Source organism: Vipera ursinii (assembly GCF_947247035.1).
Source record: "Vipera ursinii genome assembly, chromosome: 1".
Classification (NCBI taxonomy): domain Eukaryota; kingdom Metazoa; phylum Chordata; class Lepidosauria; order Squamata; family Viperidae; genus Vipera; species Vipera ursinii.
This window is the reverse complement of record NC_139512.1, coordinates 39,791,579-39,818,642: the sequence shown is the minus strand read 5'-3', so window position 1 is coordinate 39,818,642 and position 27,064 is coordinate 39,791,579. Positions and strand designations below refer to the sequence as shown.

The 27,064-nt window shown below is 36.5% G+C and overlaps 1 protein-coding gene across 2 annotated transcripts in view; it reads right to left on the bottom strand.

Annotated features, from left to right (window-relative positions):
* Positions 1-27,064, bottom strand: part of SYNE3 (spectrin repeat containing nuclear envelope family member 3) — a 76,353-nt gene that overhangs the window by 32,817 nt on the left and 16,472 nt on the right. For both annotated transcript variants that reach the window (XM_083362641.1, XM_083362642.1), the window contains exons 2-8: positions 20,285-20,442; positions 16,561-16,733; positions 14,669-14,978; positions 10,867-11,028; positions 8,788-9,132; positions 6,042-6,178; positions 917-1,091 (exon numbers count right to left, since the gene is read on the bottom strand). In XM_083362641.1, the coding sequence (XP_083218767.1) occupies positions 917-1,091; positions 6,042-6,178; positions 8,788-9,132; positions 10,867-11,028; positions 14,669-14,978; positions 16,561-16,733; positions 20,285-20,428 (1,446 nt within the window). In that variant the 5' untranslated portion in view covers positions 20,429-20,442. The remainder of the gene's footprint in view (positions 1-916; positions 1,092-6,041; positions 6,179-8,787; positions 9,133-10,866; positions 11,029-14,668; positions 14,979-16,560; positions 16,734-20,284; positions 20,443-27,064) is intronic.

The following is a 27,064-nucleotide window of genomic DNA, read 5'->3' as shown; positions in this document are numbered from 1 at the left end:
AAGGGGGATTTAGGGATTTAGGGTGAATGCATGTTGAAACTTTTCCACTATGCACTATTCTAATATGTTTGGATCCAGGCTAGAGATATACTATATTTTTGAAGCTTTCCAACATACCATCATTCAATCTCTAGTGAGATTAATAAATAAATGGTGTGTAACAGAGACAACAGGGACGCGGTGGCTCAGTGGGTTAGGACGCTGAGCTTGTCGATAAGATGGTCGGCAGTTTGGCGGGTCGAATCCCGAGTGCCGCGTAACAGACTGAGCGCCTGTTACTCGTCCCAGCTTCTGCCCACCTAGCAGTTCGAAAGCATGTAAAAATGCAAGTAGAAAAATAGGGACCACTCCGGTGGGAAGGTAACAGCGTTCCGTGCGCCTTTGGCGTCTAGTCATGCCGGCCACATGACCACGGAGATGTCCTCGGACAAGCGCTGGCTCTTCGGCTTTGAAACGGAGATGAGCACCGGCCCCTAGAGTCGGAAACGACTAGCACGCATGTGCGGGGGAACCTTTACCTTTACCTTTTAACAGAGACAAAGTATACTAATAGGGGTTGTTTTGATTTCCAGGATCTTACATTAACTTTTTCTTCAGCTGTTTATTCCAAAGTACAATGCTGAATTGTTAAACTTGTTGAAGATTATTATGGTGAAGATTAAATTAGCCTGGTATTCAAATATTTACTGATATTTACTTACTGATCATTATTTGACCAGGATGAGGAAAGATGATGCATATGAATATTCACAATTCACAAGTTCTCCTGACATTGTGATGGTTGCTGTATAGGCTGAAAATGTTCTCCATAGTGATGCAGAATAGTCTGAAATTCTTACAAGATTTACTGTGTTGTTTTATGTATTGGTCTCTGAACATATTCATTTTAAAATTCCAAATGTTATAAAGTCATCACCTCAATCTGACGCAGGAATGCATCTGTCAATGAAGGATCAGAAACATGGGCTGTGGTGTCCAGGAGTCGCTGAGCTGATGGTTTCCACAGCTGAAACTCCCTCAGGGGGTTTTGGAAGCATTGCCTCAACTCTGTTTCAATCTCTGTGCTCAATTTAAACATTTTCCCCTTCAGACTGCAAAAATAAATTAACAAAATTATGAAGTTTTATTATGAATTATGAAGAAAGATTAATTTCTTTCTTTGCAGAAGGGAGAAGTGAATTCCAAGTTGGACTGAAAGGGATGAAAAAGCTGTCCATGTTTGTCTTTGTCTTAACACAAAGCAGCTCTGTTTCTGCTTCCTATATTCTCCTGGCTTCTTCTTTCCACAGCTGCCTTTGCCAATCAGATAATCCACAAAACCACTTTTGGATGCCCAGATGCATTTTCTTTGCACCTGCTGCAGGGAATTACAAGAAGCTAGTTCTACAGCTTGGATTCCCCAACAGCCTCTTAAGGATCAGTTTTAAGAGCCACATGGCCAACATCTATTACAGGCCTAGAGCAGAAAGACAACAGAGACAATAAAGAGAAAAAAAACAACCCAAAAGAGGGTTGTTCCTTTAATAATGAAGGTCATAGTGCTTTTGGTGATATTTATTCTTGTGACTTTGTATCTTAATTATAGAGATGGCCTAAAGTATTTATAATTCAAGACATACGCCACTGAAATCTAGCTTTAAACTAAACCATATAATAATATAAAGATTGTCTAATTTGTTTACAAATAACAATTGACAAGAAATATGCACGCTAAGTATAAAGGAAGTCCAATTTAGTAGTATTCTCCATTCTGGGATCCCCTAGTTAGCTAGCCTGGGACAGTAAATCATCCTGTCTGCATTTGAACTAACTTATTTAGTGGACTATTGAAATAGATTGAACCATACACTCACCAATGGGGTGGGTTTGCACAATAATGCATATGATCAAGGTTAAAGCTTAGCAGCTGGAGCAAGTGCACTCACAAGGTTAAGTGTGTTTATCATAGGATACCCCCTTTCTATATATTGTTTGCATGTACAAAATATTGGACTTAAAATATGAGGTTGGGATGATAGATCTTTTTATTTCCCCATTCTACTCTTAAAAAGGGGCAGCCATGAAGCTAAAAGTTCACTCTGATTTGTCAACAGGTGTGGGTTTTTTTTACTTTTCCTCCTGCTAATTTTTGTACTAAAAAACTGTCAAAATGCTCTCTTTAGAATGAACTAGTCATACCTGAACCTGTGTGGTGCAGAATGCTTAGAAAATGTAGTTATGCAAACAGTTAAATTCTGAAAAGCATAGTTTTGGCTACTGTTTAAAAAATTCTTTAGTGATTTTGATTTAAGAAGTTATTTACAGTTTGCCTCTGAGCATATCTGGTAACAGTATTTTTGTATGAACTCTGACGGCATGTTGAATTCTGTTTGTGCATTAATTCAAAAATACTGGTTTATGTTTAAACCCTGTTTTTACTTGCTGAAAATTTCAACCAGCTTGTGTCTTTGGCTCACAACCTGAGGCACAGCTTATTTCTAATTTTATTCTCCAGCTTTCCCTAGGAAACATATTTTGTTTTCAGTTAAACAAAACAATAGAAAGGGGATTATCCCACTTGGCATGTCCTAATGCTCTTGTGATAGTAGTTATTCTGTAAGGACAGCTTATGTTTAACATAATTTTGGAAGAGCACAAGTCTTTTGATCATTACCTTCACCGTCGTTTCTTCTGTCTCTTCATAATCATTAGTGAGATTATCATTTCCTACAAATGAAGCAATACCTCTTTGGAAGATGATACAAACAATCTGTCATCTCTACTGTGGCAAATGTTCCAGCTTTCCATTTAACTTTTCCTCATTGGCAAGAATCCCAGATTTACTTCCTTAAATCTGAATTAATGTTTCTCCCGCAGTAACTAATTTCATTAGTGGAAAGCCTTTTTAGCTTGCCAAAACAGTCTATGCGTGTCACAAGAAAGCCAGTTTTTAGATACAAACAAAAATTTGTCTGTGCCTTAACAGCTGTTGACAACCCTTTTTCCACATCTGAAAAAAGATTACGCAGATAATGTCCTGATTACACTTAACATGGAAGCAAAAATAGACCAATCATTTCCTTAACTTTTTTCTTGTTTTTTATATGTTGAAAGAAGCGACTTTGGTCACAAGCCTTAGTTCATTTTGAGCCTTAGCTTCCCTCACTTCATCTTTGCAGGCACAAGCTGTTTGCTGATATTCTGCCTTAGTTATGTGCCCCTCTTTCCAATTCTTATACTTGTCCTTTTTATCTTTCAGTTTATCAGAGAGTTCTTTATGCAGCCATTCTGGTTTCTTTTGAGAGCTGTTATTTTTCTTCTATGTTGGTATTGTGCTAGACTGGGCCTTTATTATCTCACTTTTTCAAAATTTCCCAAGCTTCTTGAGTTGTTTTCCCCTTTAGGATTTTCATCCATTCTTCTCAGGGTCTCTCTAAGTTTATTGAAATTAGCTCTTTTAAAGTCCAAGACTCTAGTTTGGCTGTGTTCTATTGCTTGTGCTTGCAGAATGTTGAATTCCAATATTGCATGATCACTTCCCCCCAAGGTTCCTGTGGCTTCGACATCTTCTATCATTTCATCTCTGTTAGTGAGAATTAAATCCAATATGGCTAATCCCCTAGTTCCCTTCTCTACTTTTTGGGAGAGAAAGTTGTCTGCTAGGTTTGTCAGGAATGTGTTAGATCTACCACTTGTTGCAGAGTTTGTCTCCCAGTTGATGTCAGGGTAATTAAAGTCCCCCATTACTATTGTGATGCCCTTCCTACATGACTAGCAAAAAGTTCATCTATTTCCTCTGTTTGGTTGGGTGACCTATAGTATACACCTATTGCAATGTCATTTCCCCCCCCTTTTATATGGACCAAAATGCATTCAAGTTTACAGTTTTCATCATTGTTGTGCTCTATTTCTGTAGAGATAAAGTTATTTCTTATATAGAGAGCAACTCCACCTCCTCTTTTGTTTAGTCTGTTTCTTTTAAATAATTTAAATCCCTCTAGCTGTGTGTTCCATTTGTGGGGGTTTCATCCCACCATGTTTCTGTAATGGCAACAATATCATATCCGCCCTCATTTACCTGAATTTTTAATTTACCCTGCTTACTGTTCATACTCTGCACATTGGTGTATAGACGTTTGAGTCCTTTATGACTGACCCTGTGTTTACTTGCTACATAACCTGTGTGGTGCCTGAGTTCCCCTATTTTCTTAGATTGCCGGGGACAGGGATGTTCTGTATCAATTAACTCACTGCCCCCGTTGTTTAGTTTAAATATTCCTCCAGAAAAGCTGTGAATTTATTGCCAAGTAACTCAGTCCCTTTCTTGGATGGATGCAGACCATCTCTTTTGTACATGTTTTCATTGGACCAGCTAGAGACATTGTGACTAATATAACCAAAGCCTTCTCCTTTACACCACTCCTTTAGCCACATATTAAATTCTGCTATACGCTGGCCTTTTCCATTTTGCTCCTTATACACTGGTAAGACCTCTGAAAAAGTGAGCCTACAGCCTATTCAGCATGAGCCAGTGATTCAATTATTTTGCTCCACTTCCAAAGGATCCTCCCACATACAGACTTCCAAACAGTAGGAGGGAAAGTAAGATGCAAAGTTAACTAAAAGGATTGTTCCCTTCCCTTTCCCTTTCCTCTCTCTTCATTGCACCTTGCATCATCCATAACAAGATAGCAATGCAAAAAGCAGATATAATATAGCATTTCTTAATTTTTTTCAGATGATTACTCAAGATGACTCAGTATTGTCAATACTAATTAGTTTTCTGACTAGTTTTCTGACCATTTTACTAGTTGGGCAGAGTTTCATTTTGGAAACTAGTAGCTTTTTCTAATCAAAAGCAACTGGTAAGAAAAAGGTACAAAATCATCCCATGAGTAAAATCTCAAAGCTTAAATAAATCAACATTCTGTCTATATCAAAATCATGGATGGGACCTGACACCATTTCAGGAAAAAGTCTACAATGCAGCTTCTGATGCAGATAAATTGGATTCAATTCCTGGTCTCTACAGGTAAAACTGAGAAATTTTAGGCTGAAATTCTGGTGAGTTATTGCTAGTCAGTAGAGGATACAGAACCAGATGACCAAATAACTGAGTCCATAAAAGGCATTTTTGTATGTTCACAAGTCATAGTCAGAAAGCACATCCTAGGAATGCGGTTAGCAAATGTCTCTAGATGATATGAGTGCATAAACCACATTATATGCCTCTTTCTAAAAATTTAGAATATTTTCAGTCTTAAAGGGTTTCTTTTTTTAAAGAGCTGCAATATAATGGTTTCAGATTTCATTTTTAGGAGGATGTGAAAAAGAGATTTATTTGAACAGCCAGATGAGATGGACATTTTGAAAGCAGATGCAGGTTTCCTTATGGTTCATCTGTCCAAATTCCCTTCCTGACAGGATTACTATGGAGTGATTACACTGAAAAATTCCCCATTATTTCCCATTCCAACACATATTTTGGTACCTATATTCTACCTATTACATGGGTGTTATTTCATAACGTTCCATCTGAAAACTGAGAGCCAGTTAAAATGAGCAACTATCACCAGGGCTGGGAGATCTTCTACATGCCTCTACAAATCTCTTTCCGGTGATGTGGGAGAAAAAAAAATCTCAATCTGGATGGCAACCAACTACATTTGAGCCAGAGTTCCATAATGGTATGTTCATATAGTGGGACTGAAGAATCCAGGTTTAAATCCCCCTTCAACCATGAGTGAACTTGAGCCAGTTATTGTCTTTCAGCCTGTCTCCACATTATTATTAAGAGACTAATTATTGCAAGAAGTGAGGGAACACATAAAAGGCACCTAGAGCTTTGAGAAGTGGGGGGGGGAGGGAAGGCTTGTTTCAATTGAGCCTCAAGACCAGTGGAAGTCAAGAGATGTAATTTGCCATTGCCTCCTTTCAGATTTATATTTCTTAATTTTGAAGCAAACTGTCTCTATCAGTTCTTTCATTGAAATGTACTTCTGGAGCTAATCCCCTGGTGTCATTTATTCTGAATTGTGCCATTCACTACAGCAAAATAATACCTTTGATGTTCTCGTATGGCATGGATCACACTGTCAGAAAGAGGCTGCAAGTCTTGTGAAAATTTGAACAACTCCTTCAGTTGAATCTTCAGTTTCTCAGCCTTTGGTTCTTCTGCTGTAAGGTTTGCCTTTGTTGCCTTAAAAACAAAATTATTGTCAAGAAATGTTGACATACCTGTATATAGCAGTGTTTGTTTTTAACTTGCATAATAATTAAATCCAAATTCCAAAAGTTTATAAAAATAAAAACATAGCCACAATATAGCACAAACAAACATTTCACAATAAAAGCAAACTTAACAGTGGCATCTCAAAGCTTCATAAAAATCACAGAATATTAAAAACAACCTGAAACCTCAACTGAAAAAAAACTCTGAGTAAAACAATTCTAAGAAGCTCTTGGCACTTCTAGCGGAGGCATGATGAACAAAGCATGTGTCTAAAAGAGTGGAAACAACTGTGCAAAAGACTGAAGAGTAGATCAGTTCTTCAAAACCACTCTGGACAAGGAGAGGATAAGAGATTACTCATATTTGCTCCAGACATGTTTATGAGGAGACTACAGGAGAGCACTCTCCCATTATGCTCAACAATTATGGCAGAGCGTTTGAAGGGCATTAAATTCACTAACCTCACTTTCTAATCACTTTTGAAACATGCTTATTTAAACAATGGCAAAAGGATATATCTAAGGTTGTGTGGCAAGGGAATAAAAACCATGACTTAAATATAAAGTTATACAAGATACAATCATCATATTAAATGATTAAGAATAATAAAGAATATGGAATATGTACAAACCCAGGTTTTACTCCAAAACATCTCAGTGATTCTCAGCACAAGAAGCATTTTATAGATGAGAAATACTAGGTGAAGAGAAATAGGTAATTTATCCTGAGATACTAGAATTCTATGAAGGGGAACATAAAATCAAATCAAATGAACGGAGGGCAGAAGGATATAATTTTCAATGTTCTCTTGTTTACAATTATTAGAAAGATTTAAAATAGAAAAAATAGTTTATGGTTTTGAACGTTATAAGACTTAATTTGAAATAGAACTGTGTATAAATGATAAACATGTAATTGCTAAAATGTACAAACATTTATTAAAATTTGAAACAGAATTTTGGTTATAATATACAATATGTGGTTGAAAAGATTAAAACCTACATGATATTATAATCTTACATTTTTTGGTGAAAATGTTCTATCACTGCTATATGTTAGCAAAGAAATTGTCCAGAATGTATAAAGGCACTTCAGATTTATGTTGGAATTGTGAACCAGAAGAAGGGACATTTTATCAGGGTTGGTGAATGTGCAAAAAAGCTAGAAATTTCTGGATTTAAACAAATATATTGCTTTAGGGAATTTTAAACATTGATGCATAATTGAGATCAAAGTTGTTGTTTTTTCTTTTGGGACTGATGGGCAAACAATTGGAAAAAACATTGTGGATCTTTATTTTCTGTACATGATAACTGCATAAAAATGGAAAGATTACCCACAAAGGAGGAATAGGTGAAAATGATAGAACTTGCTGAGATGCCTAAAACGACTTCTCTAATCAGAGAAAAGAGAACAACCACTTTTATTGGACACTTGAGATGACTTATGGCAGAAAAGTAAAAAAAATGTAAACTTGTGTTTGGTTTTTGGTTAGTATGGAGCTTTACAAAATGGCATATATTTCTAACGTTTGAAATATTCCAGGAAAACCTTAAGAATGGGGCCAGAAATTAGTAGCTACCATGTCAGTAAAGTCAGCAATGATGTCTGCTCCTATGGATAGACTATGTCCAAGAATATGTTAATGAAGGAATCATTGATATGAAACAAATTTTGCCTGAATGCAGAAATATTAGAACTAGAAACACTGTGTGGATTATAAACAGAGAGGTGCTAAAGTAGAAACACAAATGACAAGCCAAGAGAGTGACCTAAATAGGGACTTTCTATGGGATATACAAAAGAAGTTCAGTTAAAACTTTGAAAATCAAAGTGGAAATAGAGAATAACCCGGATAATGACTTTTTACTGGATTTACAAAAGAGGCCCGCTAAAGCCTTGAAGAAATTGTTGGGATGGAAAAAAAGAAAAATTATAGATGGACTAAATCCTATGGTGATATCTGAAAGAATTAAAAGATCAAGATGGCCAGAAGTGAAAAGAAGAAATATAGAGTTGGTTTGTTTGACCACGATTAAAATAAGATATGTTTCTACAAAGCTCTGGTAATTTTTTTTTTGACAGCAGGACTGAAAAGCTGACAATATATGGACTTGCATATAGGTAAGGGATGGGTATGGAAGGAAGAGATATTTGTTTGTAACCTGGAAGTGACAAGGTCTTCATTATTAATTTTTATTATACTTTTTGTGATGAAAGTTTAACAGAAACAAACAATGGTGTCTTTAATTATTTCATAAATTAACTACAGGTAAAAGTGACTTATCTCTTCCAACATTTATACAAAATTTAGGAAACAAGAAAAAAAGACCTAAGATAGCCTCATGATGACATCAGTGGGAATAAAACAAAGGACACCTGTTCTAATGAAATGGAACATCCTGGATAAGGGCACAGTTCATTGGGATCCATTAAAATGTTGCCATGTAGATGTCTCAACCTGTATTTCCATGTATTTGCATCTACATAGACGGGCAAGCTTTAATGTCATTGTAATTTCATTATATGTCCATTTGCTTTTTTTCCGAATTGGTAACTGACCAATAAATACTAACCATGTACTCTCTCCATAAAGAAATTAAATCTTCATCGCTTCTTACAACATCTTCCTTTTCAAAGTTTTTTCCTAGTCTTTGCAGCCTTTTACGGAATTCTTGAACATCAGTTTCTAGCAGCCTGGCCTGGGTGTGGTAGGTGTTTTCAGACCGAAGGATCTTCAGCAGTTTCTCCTCTTCCTCCACACTCACTAGCTTTATATTCTCCAGGAGTTTTTTCAGTTCCTCAAGCTCAGCCTTCATCTTTTCTGCCCCCAGGGGTGATGTGTTTTGCATCACATCTACAGACTGTGCTTCCAGATGTTTGAATTTCTTTTCTCCACTCCTTACATCATTTGTAATGTCCTGCAGGAGAAAAGGGCTGCAAAGTAAGTGATTCCCAATCTCATATGTAGAAAATACTAGTACTGAGGCAACATAAATTCACTGCGCATTACTGCCTATGGATACAAGAAAAGACCCACATGCCTTGTGCCTAGGCACCCACATTCGTTTGAATGGCCATCATGCTAGGAATGTCATAACCATGAATCCACCAGACCCAGGCTGGATCAGGCAACAGTGGTTCTTGGATTTATGTCACATCTCTGTTGGGGAACAATGGTGTGCATCTTCTCCCCTTACCAATTCAGTGTGCCTGCACTCCTGATATTATTACACATCTGTATGGTACTATCATCTTCAAAAGATTCTTGGTCCATTCATTAAAACAAAATATAACTTAAGGTAAAAATAGCTAGAGGTCACATAAAATCCCTGACTGCTAGCAATTCAGCAGGACTTAGGACTTAACAACAAAAAGTCTTTATTTTTGAATCCTTACAATATCCTGCTGACAGAAATGACTACTTTCCCAAGGTAACATAATAAATACGATCAAACATAGTTTGGGTAGACTTTCCATACATATACAATGATCCCACTCAATACATATAATACATATAATCCATGAACTGCACTGATCACCAAACATGGCTCTACAGTCACCAGTGCATACAAAATACATATATGTGTATTGAGCTTGCAGATCCCACCAGCCATATTGGCTTCTAGTCTCCCTGGATTAACATCCCTAACATATGGTTTGGTTTTCTTCTTCTCTTTGCATTTGTTCAAGGAACTCTGTATTAAGTATCATACAAAGAAGCAAATTTATGTACTTCAAAGACTGGTTTAACTGCTTTGACACCACACTCTGTTCTTAAAAACCTTTTGTCCAATAACTTGTGGCTCACAATGTTGCTTACTCTGTTCTAAGTGTGCTTTTGACTAGTTCCAAAAATTCTTACAAGATTGGGATAGTAGGCATGTACTACAGATACAGTGGAAAAAAAAGATTCCAGAAATATTTTCAAGAATGTTCTATATTTTGGTCTTATGATAACAGAGCTTCAGCCTCTGAAAACAGGGCAAACTTCCAAATTTTAGTAAACTAGATTTCATGGCTGCAGTAAATCTTGACAACTTAAAAATACAACAAATGTAAAATCAATTCAAATTTGATTCTATATGTCATGTTAAAGATTTATCATTCTTGAATATGGATATAAAGATATTTTGCAATGCATTTCCAGTAATAATCAGCATAAATATTATTCTTTGGATTTTGCTGGAGCCAAAGGAAGCTCCAGGAGCTTTAAACTTCTGCTCAGAAAACTGTAAATAATAATGCTTAAAAAGCTACTGAAAACAGTGTTGAAAAAACAGCACAATTCTTTAAAAATAAAAGTAACTCTGGTGAAATCTACATTTAGAAACCATTTTCTACAAATGACTTTTCATTCCATGCGGGAGAAAAAACCTGGTTTTTTATGACCGATGCCGTTAATACAAATAGTGCAAGGAGCAGGATTTCAGTATGTCATAGGTCCCTGCCTATGGGAAAATAATGGGCATGTTTCAGGGAAATTAAAGAGATCAAGATGTTGGTTAAAACTGCACAAATGAAGTAATCTTGATTTTATTTTTTATTTTTTTAAAAAAGGTTCCTCCATAGAGGTTCCTGGAAACTTAAAAAACAGAACTCTGACTTCTTGGCAAAACAACATCTTCACAGAAATAATTACAGCTATCAAATACCTGTAATTCTTTAATTCTATGTTCTACTGGCAGCTTTGATTCTTGATTGAGGCAGCAGTTTAATTTTTCTGTTAGCTGAGTCAGCCATAGCTGAAACTGGTCAACATTGGTCTTATATTGCTTGTGCTCTGTTGTTATCTTTTCAAGTAACATCACTCTTCTCTGAAATAAGAGAAATATCCCAAAGGGAAAGATTATTTATCTTATAAACCCAGAGCAGAAAGAATTCTTCTTCTCATATGTCATTTGGTGGTTTTCAGGAATTTGAAACAGTTAACATATCCCAGGTCCAAGTGAGCCATAATTATTAGCATTTAATTAACTAAATACAATATTTTAAAGACTTTCATTTTGTTTCAAGGAAGGAAAGACGGTGCTGGAAGAAAGGTTTAGTAAGCCAACTTCTCATTAATGACAGCATTTCAAATAGTATATTGAAAATAAAAATACTTTTAGTAAATATCACAGAGATCAAGCAAAAATGCCTAGTTCAACATGCATTATCTCTGCAGGTTTTTCAATGTCATGTTTCCACTGGGGGGGTCTGTGCGGGTTATTCAAATTTCTTAATTCCTCCCCCTTGCCCCCCTTTTTGTGGGAAAATATAAAGAAATATATAAAGAAAACTTAAATATAAAGAAAACTGTACAGGCAGTTCCTTCAGGGCATCTGTGCAAATATATACCAGTGTGGTTCCAGGGTTAGCTAACACTGATCAACTGGATACTTTTCTGCTAAAGGACGAGACCAAGGACCTATCAAATATCCAGCAGCCCGTTGTCTACAGTGGCAACAAGAAGGCAATAACTCTCTTCCACTGTTTTCCAGCTCTACTGCCTTGGAATATGGAAGTTCCATTCAGACCTCCATATTAACAAGACTACAAGCAGAGGTGGATTTAATTTTTTTCTGAATTACTCTCCTCTCTTTATAATAGTATTACAACCAATAGCTGCCACCACTGTCTGCTCAAGACAATTGCAGATAAGGGGATTCATGGGGAGTGTAAAAAAAAAGTGAAGATGGCTGCTACAACCGGATGAATGGAGCCACCATTTTGAATTTTTTGACACTCTCCTGTGAATGCCCCAATTGCTTGTGATTGCAATTGGAATAAAAGAGGAATAAAACTTTTGTTCTGTCATTTGTTAGATAAAAATGCTCTTTCCAAAATTAGCTTCTGGAGAGAGAGCCTTCCACAGGGTCTCCCCTTCCCACCTCAGGCCAGTACCATTGGTGTGTGTGTGTGTGTGTGTGCTTGTGTGTAATTTTCATTGCAATTGACAGGAGAAAAAACAGCTGAGAACTTCTGCATCTCACAACAAGGGTCCTAATCCTGGATAAGGGATTTCACAGAGTCCTTTGGAGTTTGGGGTGGCCTATAAATTCAAACAAACAAAAAAAAATAGCAGTGGCTGTTTAAAGTTTTGCACTGCTAAAATGAAAAGGGAGTTACTGTATGTCATCTTTGACCTTCAGACATGGGCAACTGAATTCACATTGTTCACACACACACACACACACACACACACACACACACAAACACTCATGCAATGCAGTATCCCTGCAAGTAGCAGAGTAACCCTCTATTAGCAGAGTTTGAAAAACATAAAGAAAGAGGAATTATTTGCCAAAGGAAGAAGGGTATATGACTATTTACAATACTATCAAGGTTTTCTTCACAAGAAAAAAAATATTTTAGGGTATCCTTAAGCTGTAACTTGGTGTAGATTTGCTTCATTTCTGAGGGATGAGACTCCACTGAACTGATACAAGTAGACAGAAAGGGCTGTTTGGTTAAAAAAAAAAGCTACAATGTGTCAATGAATTTTAACAGAAAAATAACTGCTTGTGATTTGCTCTTTTTCTGTTTGTTTGTTTCAAACATTTTTCTCCTTCCTCCCGTTTCTTTCTAGGGTATTTCTTTGTTTATAAGGATAATTTACTTACATTTCTAAAATCAGAATAAAAATAAAGTACAAAAATAAAATGTTAAAAGCCAAGAAACTATATTTTAGAGTCTCTCACCAGCAATTACCATTATGGAAAACGGAGTGTTTTAGAAATGCAATTAATCATTGGTCAGAAGAATAGGGACTATGACATTTTTCACAGGAACCACCCTAAAGAATGCTCTACAGAAAAGGTTATTATGAACCATAAATTTGAATTAAAGTATCACAAAGAATGATTTGTGCCTTGTGCATCAGGAACACAACCCTCTTTGGAATACAATGTACAATAACAGCCTTGAAAAACCAAAGAGTAAAGTTCTGTAACTGTTCTTCAAGTGTAACCAATGCAACAATTAAGCAACAAATAAATTTGTTAGCAAATGAATGTTTTCTTTTAACTGCACACATTTCAAAACGTGCAGATTATAATAGTTCTTCTCTCTATTTGCTTTCATATTTGGGCCAGAGTAACTTTATTATGGCCGTTCTATAAAATATGAAAAGACATTTCATTTAAATGTCTCTATGACTCCAAGATTTAGGGGATTATATGATTGGGAGGAAGGTTTAAAATTAAACCCAAGACAGATGTGGTACCCTAATTTGATTTGGAAGCTTCAGAAGTTGTTTGGAAGGATGAGCAAGAGGCTGAACAGTATATAAATTATTCCTGTGTGTAGGTTCAGTCTGAAATGTGAAAATAAACAGATGAGATAAACCAATAATAAAATTCATAGTAGTATGACATCATGTATTCAGATACTGCAGAGTGTCTACACTGTTCCTAAACTTTGAGAAACAGTGGGATAGGATTTTCTACTCACCAGGCCTATGAATAACCTTACCCATTCATTAAGTGGTCAATAAAAAAGGTTTTCTTCCACTCTACAAATACAGAGTATTTTTACTGTTCTGCCTCCATTCTTCTCAGTTTTGTCAACTATACTATACTCTGAAATATTTCTAAATTAGTAGAAAACCTTTGCCCTAAGTCAGGGGTAGGCAACCTTAGCTCTTTTATGACTCATGGACTTCAACTTCAACCCATGGAGTTGAAGTCCATGAGTCATAAAAGAGCCGAGGTTGCCTACCCCTGATTCCAAATGAAAAGCTTAGGGCAAAAGCTTTCTACTAATTTACACTGCATCTAAATACTGAAATATCATTGATATTCTAACTAAAGGTAAAATGAGAGGCAGTCTTCAGTAATTATTTATGCAGTATTATTGTAATAATAAATGGTCACCCAACAGTTTGGGCTATGCATAGCGGAAGACGTAATGAGAACACAGGTGAAACAAAGATATGGAAATATTTCAGTAGTATAATTGTCAAAACTGAGAAGAAAGGAGGCAGAACAGTGAAAATACCTTTTATTAGCAGGGTAGAAGAATGCATGTTACTCCTAGCTGGTAATCAATGGAAGCATTAAATCTGCTCAGCTAAGAGAGGAAAAGCCATTATTTACAAGAGGTATAAAATACTTCATAAGCATGAGAAAAGGACACATAGAAAAGAGACCATGTCTATTCTATCAAATTTGCCTGCCTCAGTCCTCAACCCACTGACTGATTTATGTGGCTCAGTTTAATGAGCAAATCTAATCTTTGTGATTTGTAAATTATATGTGAACCTGGGCAATGTGGCTTATTCAAACACCAGGGCCAAAGAGAAGCATGGTAATATATGATCTCTGCCAACATCTGCAATTCCTGATCAAAACGGAAGGGAATTTGCTGATCTGTATAGCTGTGAGGCAAATTAAATATAGGGAAGAGAAAGAGAGGACCCCTACTACAACATCTACTTTGCTCTTTTGTTTGGCCTTCACTCTGAATTTTTCTCACCTCTGCTTCATTCTTGATTTCTTCATATTCCTCCTTCATCTTTTCCCTGGCATCTTCATCAACACTTGCATCTCCAATCCGATTATACAGAGATAGGGCTTCCTCTAGCAGCCGATCCAACAAAGATGACCGATTCTGAACATCTTTCAGTAGGACCTGAGCATGGCTAAGCTGCCACTGCTTCTCCTTTAAGCCAAGCTGCAACTCTATGTCAGGTTCCAAGGTCACCTTCGTATTGTGAAGCCAGGTGTAAAATTCATCTTGGGCCTTCAAGTATTCACTCCAATGCAACCAAACCCACTCAATGCGGCTGTTGAAACAAAAAAGACAACTAGAAACATTAATTCTATCTTCTCCAACGTTAAAGAGGGTGGTTCTGGATGTAATTTACATCATCTCCAGATAGTATGTGCTAAACTAGATAGTCTACAAAATATAAATGGTACTTGCCAATAAATTCCAACATCAAAATATGGCGTTTGTCTAAGGCCCCCAACCTGTTCCAGGTAAATGTTGCCACCATGGTTGCTTTCCAGTACCAGCACATGTATTTTTCCCTCATATTACTGTTCTTTCAACTTTTTAAAGAGGTTCTGAACAAGCTTAGCTTTAGTTATCACATTAATCCATGATCTAATGCTGTACAAAAAAGCCTTGAAGAATTCTTGGGCCTCTTCTTCCTTTGCTACAGTCTACTTCTTTCCTTTCTGATGGGCTATAATTTTGGAATTGGGAAAATATGACTTGTTATTCCTCTGCAAATCAAAGTTAAAGGCATTCATAGCAAACTAAGAGATCACATGTTTTGCAAGGAGAAGAGCCTTGAACAATGTCTTTGTATCTCAGGAGTGTTGGGAAATGTACTACCTAAAATTCCTACAGAACTGGGGTTAATAATAAAAGATATAACATATTATAAAATAGTCTATAAAATCACAAATATTTATTCAAATTTTCATAAAATCATAATAAATAATACTGCAATACACTTCCCAGACATCTTATTATCACATTCCTCCTCCTCCTCCTCCTCCACCATCACCATCACCACCACCTCTTGTGTTGACAGATATACAAAGTTCTGGGTCTTGCTCTTTTGGCAGCCTCAACCATTGTTAATTGACGTTGTTATAGTGCATCAATGATGTTCTCTCTCCATCTTCTGCTATGTCTGCCTCATGTTCTTTGATTGTTTCCTCTTTTTGTAGTGCCTTGTACATTATGGAATCCCAAAACATCCTCCCCCAGGTGGGCAAACCACTTTATTTGCTATGTTTGTATGTAATTATCACATCCCTAATTACCAAATGCCTGCTTGACCAGCTACTTTTTAAAAAAATTTGTAAATACTGGTAGGGCTAATGCACCAATGGTTCTTTGTATTCCTATCATATATTGATTCCCACTGCAATATCAGAATTGATTGATTGATTGATTTTCTTCCATCATACAGAATGGTATTAAAAAAACTGGGCAGGCATCCTCATTTGCTAAATGAAGCCCAGGAGGATGCCATGGCCTTAAATGCTCATTTTATGCCATATTTTTCTCTTTTTCAAGGGAATCTTGGCCCATGATTTGGGTGTCTAAAAATAGGTATTTGAACCACTTGAAATGAACCAAACTTATTTATTATGGTTTGATACTATCTCTGGATAAACCTCTAAGGATTACGTTTCATTTACCATGAGTACGTGCTTCTCATCCAGCTTCACCTAGTTAAAGCAGATACATTTTTCATAGGCAAACTAGAAAATCAACCAGAATCTTCAGAAAATGATGACAAAGGTGGACAAATTTGTCATTTTCAGTCTGGCTTAAGAGTTTTCTACTCAGATAACTCTTAAAAGTCATTGGTGGGAGACCTAGTTGGGGGCACTTGGGAATCTCACCTGTGACAATGAGTAATGTATATGGCTGTTTCTTCCCACATGGCTTTAACATCCTTTAGCCTGGATAATATTTCATGCTTTTGTTCCTCACTGATACACTGAAGTAGAGCATCAGCCTTCATTAGGACCAGATCCATTTTCAACCGGCCTTCAGGTTCCAATGCACAGATTTTCTATCAGGAAGAATTGTACATGAAAATGAAAACATGAATATATTCTTTAATGGGATTTTTTTTGCAGAAACATACTTAAAAAGAAAACTAGATCTATACTCTTTTTAACACTGGAACATTACGGACTATAGAATAGTGATTGCTTTGTTCAAAGTAAACAGAAGGAAAGGCAGTGAGTGAGTAAGATGGAAAGGAAGAAACCTGGGGGTAAAGGAGGGTTTCTTATAATAGGGTTAATTCAATCTTCCCTTCCTGGGCTTTAAAATAATTTATGCACAGGGATATTTTAGCTGACATAATTTAATGTAAATTGTGTCTGTCTGTATTATGTGTCATCATTTTCCCAGTGAATAAAGCTGGTCTAGGATCATGCTACGGTATTAGGGGCACATTTTAATTGACAGTCACATCAATTGATTTAATCAAGTTAATGAACTGCAAAATAATCTTCTAGCAAGGAGGATTTATAAGCAGAATGAGACCTCCATGTTTATAGTGCAATTTTGTGCATCTTGCTCTGAAAAATACTGGATAGGGGACAAATTGCTGCTAGTGTAGATGCATGTATGCATGCCAAAGAAAGCAAGTGTGTGTGTGTAGTCTGTTCAGATTAGATGATACTGCTGAGATTATTTATCTTGAAATAGTGAGGTTTTTTCTCCCCTTCCTCCCTCCCCTTTGGAACTGCTTTTGTGATCTTGAAAACAGATGCAACCTTATCTGCAGCATTTCTGTAATACCAAGCCTCTACAATCAATTGAACTAAAGCCATTCAGCAGATTTCCATAGGACTTTGGTGGTTGACAGGCAAACGCTACGTTGCCTTTATCTGAATATTTTATGTGCTAAAGATCTTTTTTTAATTATTGTTTTGTTGACACTCTGGGAATTCCCTTGCAAGGGCTGATTGACAATGTAGTAAGATTTGGAGAGGTATAGTGGATAGTGTTGCTGTAAACTAATTTTAGTAGGATATTCTTTTTCTTCTATCCTGCCTTAAACTTTTGACTTTTACTTTCTTACTCCTTTCCCACATTCTTTTCTGCACTTTTCTATTGCTAATTGCAAGGTATAGTAGAACAATGGATATGCATACATGAGGTTTCCCTGAGTTTATGCCCACCATCCTCTTCTGTATGGATGAGGAGGAAAATCCAGGCGAAAACCACATTTCTATTAGTATATAGGAGACATTTGCCAAATTCTATTTATCTCCAATATATCTTATTCTTTTTTATGTAATATGGGCTGTTTGAAAGAGGGATTACATATCCAAACAAACACTATAGCCAGCTACTTGGGTGAAAAAAATGAAGAACAGTGGATTAAATTAAGGTCCCATCAATAAAAATAATATCTCATTCAACCTTTTGGCCCAAAAGGTTTATCCACTTTCCTGCAATGGTTCTGGAGCACCACCCAGTATAGGGCACTGAGGACATCCAGAGAGGAAGTTCAAAATGATGGTGGCCACAACCATGTGATCAAAATCATGTCCATTTTTAAACAGACCACATGCACAACACAGGACCTGATTGTGTAGTCATGGCTGCCATCCTGATGTTTTTAACATTTCTTATAAATGCTCCTGTGGAGCACAGCTCTTTAGTTGAAAGAAGAAGTGGGACATATGGCCCTTCACCTATTAATGAATTATAATTCCTAGCAGTCCAAACAGGAATAATCACAGAGGACAAACATTAGGAAAATGTAATTAGCAACATTTGGAGAAATACTACAGACTTACTTAGTGAGCATTAATAAATACAATAAATTTTAAAACTTTCCTTCTTTCAATTATATCTGTGAAAAGCATGATGAATATAGTTCTACTCTAATTCCCCATCTAGACAACCAGAGGGCATAATTTTAGGAATAGCATGACTCCACCACATAATAAGCATCATTTATGATTGTCTAAAGTGTATCAACTTATAACTGATGGCTCGGTAGATATGCCATATTTTTGCGTGCTGATTCACAAATCCTGATGCATGTGGAAAAAATCCACACCCATTAATGCCTACAGTGCAGTGCAACTTGTGAGCTTAATTTTTATCCAAAATTCAGTGTAAGAAGAGGCTTTGGAAATAGCTACGTCATTTGCACAATGATGTAAGCATAGGCATGGCATTATTTGTCCCTCTCTTATATCTCCTCTGTCAATATTCATGATAATGGATTTAAGTCAGGAAGTTTGCTCACTACCTTTAAGACTAAAGTCAAGGAGAACAACTACGGGAAGAGACAAGCTTGAATATATTTTATTTTTCATCATATTTATATACCCACTCATCTCACAAGCAAGTGACTCTATTAAAAATCCAGCTTAGAAAGAATGTGTTTTTTTTAAAAAAATGTTTTTAATAGGCAATAGCAAAAAACAGGTATCATTAGCCAGAATAATTTAATTACAGCAATAGTTGCAAATTAGCATTAAATGTTTAATAATTTTAAGTTAATCACAGAAAAGTATAGAACATGGTCCTCATACCCTTATAGTCCTGGGCTAGACATTCTCATATCAGGGCCTTTGTGACCACATTAGAGCACTGAATGCTATAATGGCAATAATCTGATTAAAAGATTCATGCCTGTCAATGAATTGCGACAGCTAAATGCAACCTCCATAGACTTAAATAGCATAAGATAGTCCTTGACTCACAACAGTTCATTTAGTGACCATTTGAAGTTACAATGGCATTGGAAAAAGTGATTTATGACTATGTTTCACACTTACGATCATTGCAGCATCCCAATGGTCACCTGATCAAAATTCGGATGCTTAGCAACTGACTCCTATTTATGACAAATCCTTTTTGCGACCTTCTGACAAACAAAGTCAAAAGGGAAGCCAGATTCACTTAACAACCATGCTACTAACTTAACAGCTATAGTGATTCACTTAACAAGTATGGCAAGAAATGTTGTAAAATGGGCAAAATGTCTTGCTTAGCAACAAAAAATTGGGACTCAGTTGTGGTCATAAGTCGAGGACTATCTGTACTTTTGTACAGAGGAAACTAGAGACAAATTGTATGGGAAGGACATTGGTTTCTTTTCACACTATGTGTATCACACTGTACACATTGGGGTCATTGTTTTGGTGTCACCATTGTGCATCTGAGTCAGGAGGGGCAACTGAAGCAAGATTCCAGAATATTTTATTTTATTTTAATTCTATTTATATCCCGCCCTTCTCCGAAGACTCAGGGCGGCTTACAAGCTTAGCAGTAGCCTTCATTCTATGTATATGCCTGCTTATTAGGGCTTTCACACACACCCCAAGCGGCATTATTACAAAGTCAGCTTAATTGCCCCCAACAATCTGGGTCCTCATTTTACCTACCTCGGAAGGATGGAAGGCTGAGTCAACCTTGAGCCTGGTGGGATGCGAACCTGCACTAATTGCAGGCAGCTGGTGTTACTTAAGGAGGCATTAGCCCACTGCTCCACCAAGGCTTCATACACTGCTTCACCAAGGCTTCATATGCCTTCATACAATAATGACAGCTAAAAAAAATGGCTTCTGCAAACATGGTTCTTTTTACCTCTGTGTCCCTGAGTCTGGCCTCCAAGGCAGACCGAGGCCCTTTAGTGTCATCATTGATCCGCAGTCTCTCCTGGATGGTCTTCATCCAATCTTCCGCTTTCTCCACACTGCTGTCAAATTCATTCTGTGACTGCTGGATCATTGCATTAGAAGAGACTGGGCAGAGAGAAATGAACATAAAAGCATTTTAAACAGGAGGTGTAGAGATAGGGTGCAATATTCTCTCTTTCAGAGCATGTTTGGTATGTTAGGTGGAGAGATCAAAGCCACTGACATGATCACTTACATTATTCAAAGTGCGAACAATGTAAGTAATAGTGTTTATCAATAAATTAAGTCCCACTAAGCTCAGTTAAATTGATACAGATTTCAGACTTTAGATCTCATTTTCAAAATGGGGCCACATTGTAGATATAGATTTACATGATCAAATACTTGACCAAGTATATCTCCTAATTATCAACCAACCAATCATTGCAACAAATCGACTATGAACTTGCTTGGAAATTCTAGTAGGGGAGCGTAACTATATTACACTCTTGACTGAAGAGAGATACACTCCTTCTATCTGAGATGGTCATCCTCTTCCACTAAGTGTGCAGCTTCGGGAAGGACCATATAGAACGGTAAGGGAGGAAGGAGACACATAGGAGTCAGTCAGATCATCTGAATCAATCCTGGCAACCAATGGGGTGACAGATATCATAGCCAGGTCATCTTCACATCCAAATCAACTGTGAAATTAGCGTATCAGAAAGCAAGCTTTCTCACCCTGCATATTATTTCAATATACTGTAGGTACCATCATCAGCACCACCACCATTTCCACTTTTGTCACCATATTAAAAGGAATCTGATTGTATTCGCTCATGCCCAGAATTTGAAGACCTGAACCTTTGTTTCAAACTTCTGTTCGCAGACTGAAAGCATATCTTCTTTGCCAATAACTTATTTGACTAAAGGATTCCACTGTATGCATGGATTTACATGAATGGCATGTAGCTCCTCTACATGTTTATGTAATACTACTGTAATATATCTTTACAAGAAACTAGGGACAATCCTTTCTGAGATATTTGCCATGTCCACATTTCTTTTGCAGACTAAGCTGCCACTTATCCGACTGTTCCATCTGCAGGTCTTCCCCGTCTCTGTAGGTCATTCCCATTACAGTATCTAATAATTTCTTGGTTCTATTTGTTCTTCTTTGAGAGCTGCAATTAAGTTCTTCCTTACTTTCTTGCATGGTATATCCTCTAAGAGTACTGTAATAGATTAAGGTTTTGTGCTAGTCTAAAGTGCTTGTATTTATGGAAGGTGAGAAATCTCAGATTCTCACCTGCCACTTACGGTACATTAAAAAAACATTGTTACACTGTCTGGAAGTCCCATAAACCTCAGTAAGTGAAGTGCTGGGTCTGCTCCAAGAGGGAAGAAGAATGGGTGATAACTGGGCACGTTGTCTTACGAGATCATAAATGCCTTGTGCTGAGATAAAATAGGTTTGTGTCATTTCAATCAAGGTTATCATAACTAAGTTACACATGAAGTTTGAAAGTCATTATTTTGTTTTTATTGCCATTCCTCATTTTTGTTTAACAATCGCATAGCACAAATGTCCTCAGGCATGTAATAAATTGGAATCTGGTGCAATGATGAAGGTTCCTTTACAGACGGCAGAGTTCATTTAGGGAACGGAAGTGTTTCTTCACAATGAAGAAAAAAGATAATATTTTGTGGTGACAATTTAGCATGCATGAATGAAGACTCTACACACACACACACACACACACACACCAAAAGCAGCATGGATGGAAGCTATTGGCTCATGTGGACTTTGAAGTGCTTCAGACTTCCTTGTGAAAAGGTGCTTCAAAGTACAGAAGAGTCTGAATGCATCATCATTTTTTTCAGACTCCTCTGGCAGGTGCCTTGGAAAAGATGCACCTGCTTTACAGAGTTGTAAATTAAGGGCCTTTTTGGAGTTAAATCAAAAATAATGTAAACTCTATTGTAAAACTCTTGCAAGGAAATTGTAGAATATTTTGTACATATTTTAAATACTGTGTTCAGCCTCCCCTACCCCTGATTTGCTGAAGAATAACTCCCATAATTCTAAACTGGCTAGAGGTGACCGGCTTTGTCTGGAGAGAGGGAAAACTCTGGACTGTTGAAAGGAGAAGAGCCTCTCTTATTATGTTTCTGATTGTCTAGGTCTTTATCTCTCGATACTATTTAAAAATGTAATAAAAAGTTCAATTTTGAAGGCCATGAGGAACAGGGATGGAAAAAGTTGTAAATTCAGAATACTGTAAGGTATAATTCTAATTGCCCTGATCATAGTTATTTTATATATATATATATATATATATATATATATATATATATATATATATATATATATATATATATATATATATACATATATATATACATATATATGTGTGTGTGTGTGTGTGTGTGTATGACTTTTCATTCATATTTGCTCTCATTGGTGTTTTGGTTAAAATTATTTTTAAATGAAATTGCAAGTGATTTTTATATATTTCTGATTAAAAAATCAATAGTATATAATAGTATATTGTTCAGTTACTTAAAAGATACAAAGTAAATTATCTAGATAAACTCTAAAGCTCCATCTACTGTAGATATATTTATCATAATAATTGGATTAGAATAGGGCTCAGGCATAGGGCTAGATAAAGATGACGAATTAAATCTCACAAAACACCAAGAGTTGACTGAGTAAATGTTGTTGATGTTGTTGAAGTTTTCAATTTATAGTGACGTTTTAAGATATGCTGATGATAGCCGAACGGTATGAACAGGATGTAATTTATTCTGAAGAATGAATATTTCTGAAACATGCAAAAACACATGTGCAAAAGAATATTTCTGCTCACTAATTATGTCACTTGAGTACATTAGGAGAACAAAGTAAATTGAATGTATTAAGGATGGAGTACAATCGATGGATGGATGGACAGCTTTGTTTCTATTTGTTAGAAACACATGATTTACAAGCTGTGTCTATGTACTTACAAATACAGCATACATTTGTAAATCATCTAGCTGAAATATGTGTGTGTAATCTTGTATGCAATTTCCCCAAATACCAGGATTTTTAAAGTTTTTTCTAGTGGAGAAGCATATAATTCAAAATAGAATGGTGTTCCAGACTATTATTAATCTTGGAGATATGAATTACAATTAGTTTAAAATCACTCATTTATCCCTACAAGAAAAATTCTGTATTGTATTTAATTATTCTATGGCTATGTTCATCCTTCACTTGTGTACCCCATCCTATGATTTAATTTTTCTAAAAGAAGAAAGTGTTATTTACGTACTTATTTTACAATTCTTAAACTAAACCTCATTTAGATTAGAAATAAAGAATTCTACAGTCAAGCTCAACTGTGTTTAGACTTGAATATTAATAATCAGCCCTATAAAATTGCCATGGCAAGTGAAGTTCACATGCAAAACTACCATATTAAAGCTGGAAGCAATAGGAATTGGCTCAAAGAGAACAATCCTTGCTATTTTGTTATGGGACAAGGTTCATTAATTAAGATTCTCTGACCAAAATTGTTCTGAACATTATAATAATCCCAAAGCTACATACGTCTAGACAATCCAGCCACCCCATGCCTTTTCATGCTGTCGAGGCCCCAAGTGGGTTACGCTGCAAAATAGCACTGACAAAAACAAACACCAGAAGTACAAAAACTTGCCTGACCAAGTAGATAAGGCAGCTACTGACAACGTCATGTCTGTGTGGCTTCTTCAGAAACAAAATCAACAACTTTCATATTGCAGATCTATTTAGAGCTATGGCATATACCGTATTTTTGGGAACAAAGTAAAATAGGCTTTTTCCTTATGACTCACTTTTGCCTGCACTTCTGTTATTTTCCATAAAGTACGGTACTCCAACTATGTCTGTGCGTACGTTTGTGTGCTGGATTACAAACATATGTTTTCAATCCCAGAAGTGGTTCCTTTGCCATCTAGTGAGCACACTCAGTTCGTCTAAGAGGGCATCTCCACATTCTGTCCTTTTGCAGTCTGATTATATTGACCCATTGCTGCTAGCACTTCTTGGACTAGAAGACTTCCAAGGTCTCTTCAAACTCAATGATTCTAAGTCTTTTGCCGTGGCACTCATATGTAGCTTACAGTTGGAAGCCAATAGTGAGCCCTAACAGAAGAATCACCTATGTTATCATTACATTTAAAAGCAACCGAACAGAAACCCAGAAACTTCCGTTGCAAATATGAACATTTATGTCATTCTGAAAGTTTCACTTAGATGGAGCCACATATCTTCTTAAACTTTAAGAGGTTTGCAGAGAATCTCAAAACTCACTCTGGGCTTGTTCCTGACTTAGCCTGAGTAAACCAGTTGCAGACTTGCCCAAGCGAAGCAGAAGCAAAGCTTTACTCTCTGCTTTGCCTGTGCAAGCCTACTGTATAACAGACAATTGCAGTTCCTTCAAGTCTGACAACCCTTGTCATATCGGTATTAAAATAGGATAAATAAAAGTGATATATTTATGTTTTGCCCTGTCTAAATGCCATTGAAATCAGTTATGGGAAGCTAAATGCAAAATATGTAAAAGCCTTCTCTCTTTGTTGTTTCCTAGGAAGTGGCATTTATTGGAAGCCTGCTGCTTCTGATCCTGGAAACAGGCGGAACCTATCCTTCAGGGGAGTTCTCAGAGCAGAGCTAAATGCTGATTTAGCTGCTGTTGGATGAAAAAGCTTATGGAGTCGTGATGAGGATGAGTGTCTGCCATAGAGGAAACAGCAGCCTGCAACCTTATGTTACCTCCAATACAAGATCTTGTACTGATATCAAACCAGGTTGTTGTTGATGATGATAATACAATAATTACTCTTCCTCACAGAGGAAAATTATTTGGAAAATCTAATACAGTAGCCCACGTAAGGTAGAAATAGGGATACTGGCATGAGACTGCAAAAATCTGGATGACTGTTAGATGACAGAAAATAGGTAGAGAAAATTTAAACATTGCTATAGTCACCTGCATTTTTGCAAACCAGATTTTGTAGCCCTAATGTAAGTAAACACTGACCCAACTCTCGCTCAGATGTGTCACTGTCTATAGGCTTGATTTTCACATCTGTCCAATTATGCTAATTTTCACATCTGTCCAATTATGCTAATCTTCAGCAGTAAGTCAGAGAAGAGAGAATATGAAGCCTACTAGTTGTCCTGCTATATGGTTGTGTTCCCACTGCATTTAAAGAGCCAATAGATAGAGTTGCATAGTATTCTTAGCTGGTTTTCTAATCACATTGATATTGTTTTTGTTGTATGTGACTCATTTGATTGGTTTTTGATTGAATATATTGTACAAACCTAGGAAATAGGCTAATTCAGATAATTAAAATAGCCAAGTTAAATGTGTTGGATGAATTTTATCCAATGGTTCCTTTTTATGGATATTGATTCTGAGACACACATTATTTTCCTCTCCTCTGTAATACTGTCCACTGGTTTGTAACCCTAAGCCTAACTGAGAGCAACCCCCAATCCCTTCTAGCACTGATGATGTTACCATATTGGGTAATGAAATGTCTGTAAGAAATCAACCAAGCTCAGAAATCAAGTACCCCACTGTATAAAATCTATGCAGTCACTTCTTGAGCTTTGCAGCATTTCTGGCAACCTATAACAACAAAAAACCTGTTGTAGCAGAGCACATAATCCATATCTGCTCTAATTAACCTGGCGTCTTTTTTTCCATGCTAACTTTATTTGGTTCCATTCATCCAGAGGTCTCAAATCTTTTTATTTACTTCCATGAAATAGTTTACTTCAACCTTATGGGGACTATATTTATAACATATTACTAACTGCCTTTGAAATTTATTCATTAATTCAGTAGATAAAATTAATGGTAGTAAAGAAGATGTAACTTTTAATTGATTTAGCCAGTAAATTATACTAAGCTTTAGCTGATTAATTATGGAATCAGTGCATAAAGTATATATTTCCCTTTTGTCTGGCTTTGTTTTCATCAGTTAAGTTTTATGCTGCAAATACTGAAACAGAAAAACAGAATAAAATAGTTTTAATAAGTTCTGAGCAGTAATTGCACACACATGTAGGACACAGATGAAATTAAATCTACCGTATACATACTGTATGTTCAAGGTTTTCCAACTAAATATCCTCATAAATACTTCCCAAATTACAGATCTTATAGGAATATCAGGTTTAGCTTCTCCCCAAATTCTATGAAAAAGTGTTCCTTGCAATTACTCTGAGCTACCGTAATTAAAAAAGAATCCTCACAAACCTGTTCACTGCTTGTCAGTCCTCCCAGGTAAACTAGACTGAAAACTCAGCCAGATGAGCTAATTCCACTTTATCGTAAAGCAACATTAACAGAATCTTGAAAATCTGAAGGCACAGATCTCTTGCCACCTCTTCTAACTTTTCTAATTGAAACGTTGTCCTTTCTGAGTTTCTTCCTCTGACATTCACTGAGGGCTCCTCCTTCTCTTGTCTGATCATTTCCTAGACAGCATCTCTTCCCCTCATTCCTCAAGGTCACTTCCACATACCATTGTATTACTTCAGCTGACTTCAAGCTCTGTGTAGACATTTATTCATTTCAGATGATACATAGGGGGGTCTGCCCTCCTTAAGATTCTGGCCCATGGGTTAGAAAATAGAATTTCTTAGCTAGGGTCCCTACTGCAGGGAATACACTCTCCCTGAAGATGTGCTTGGCTCTTTTGC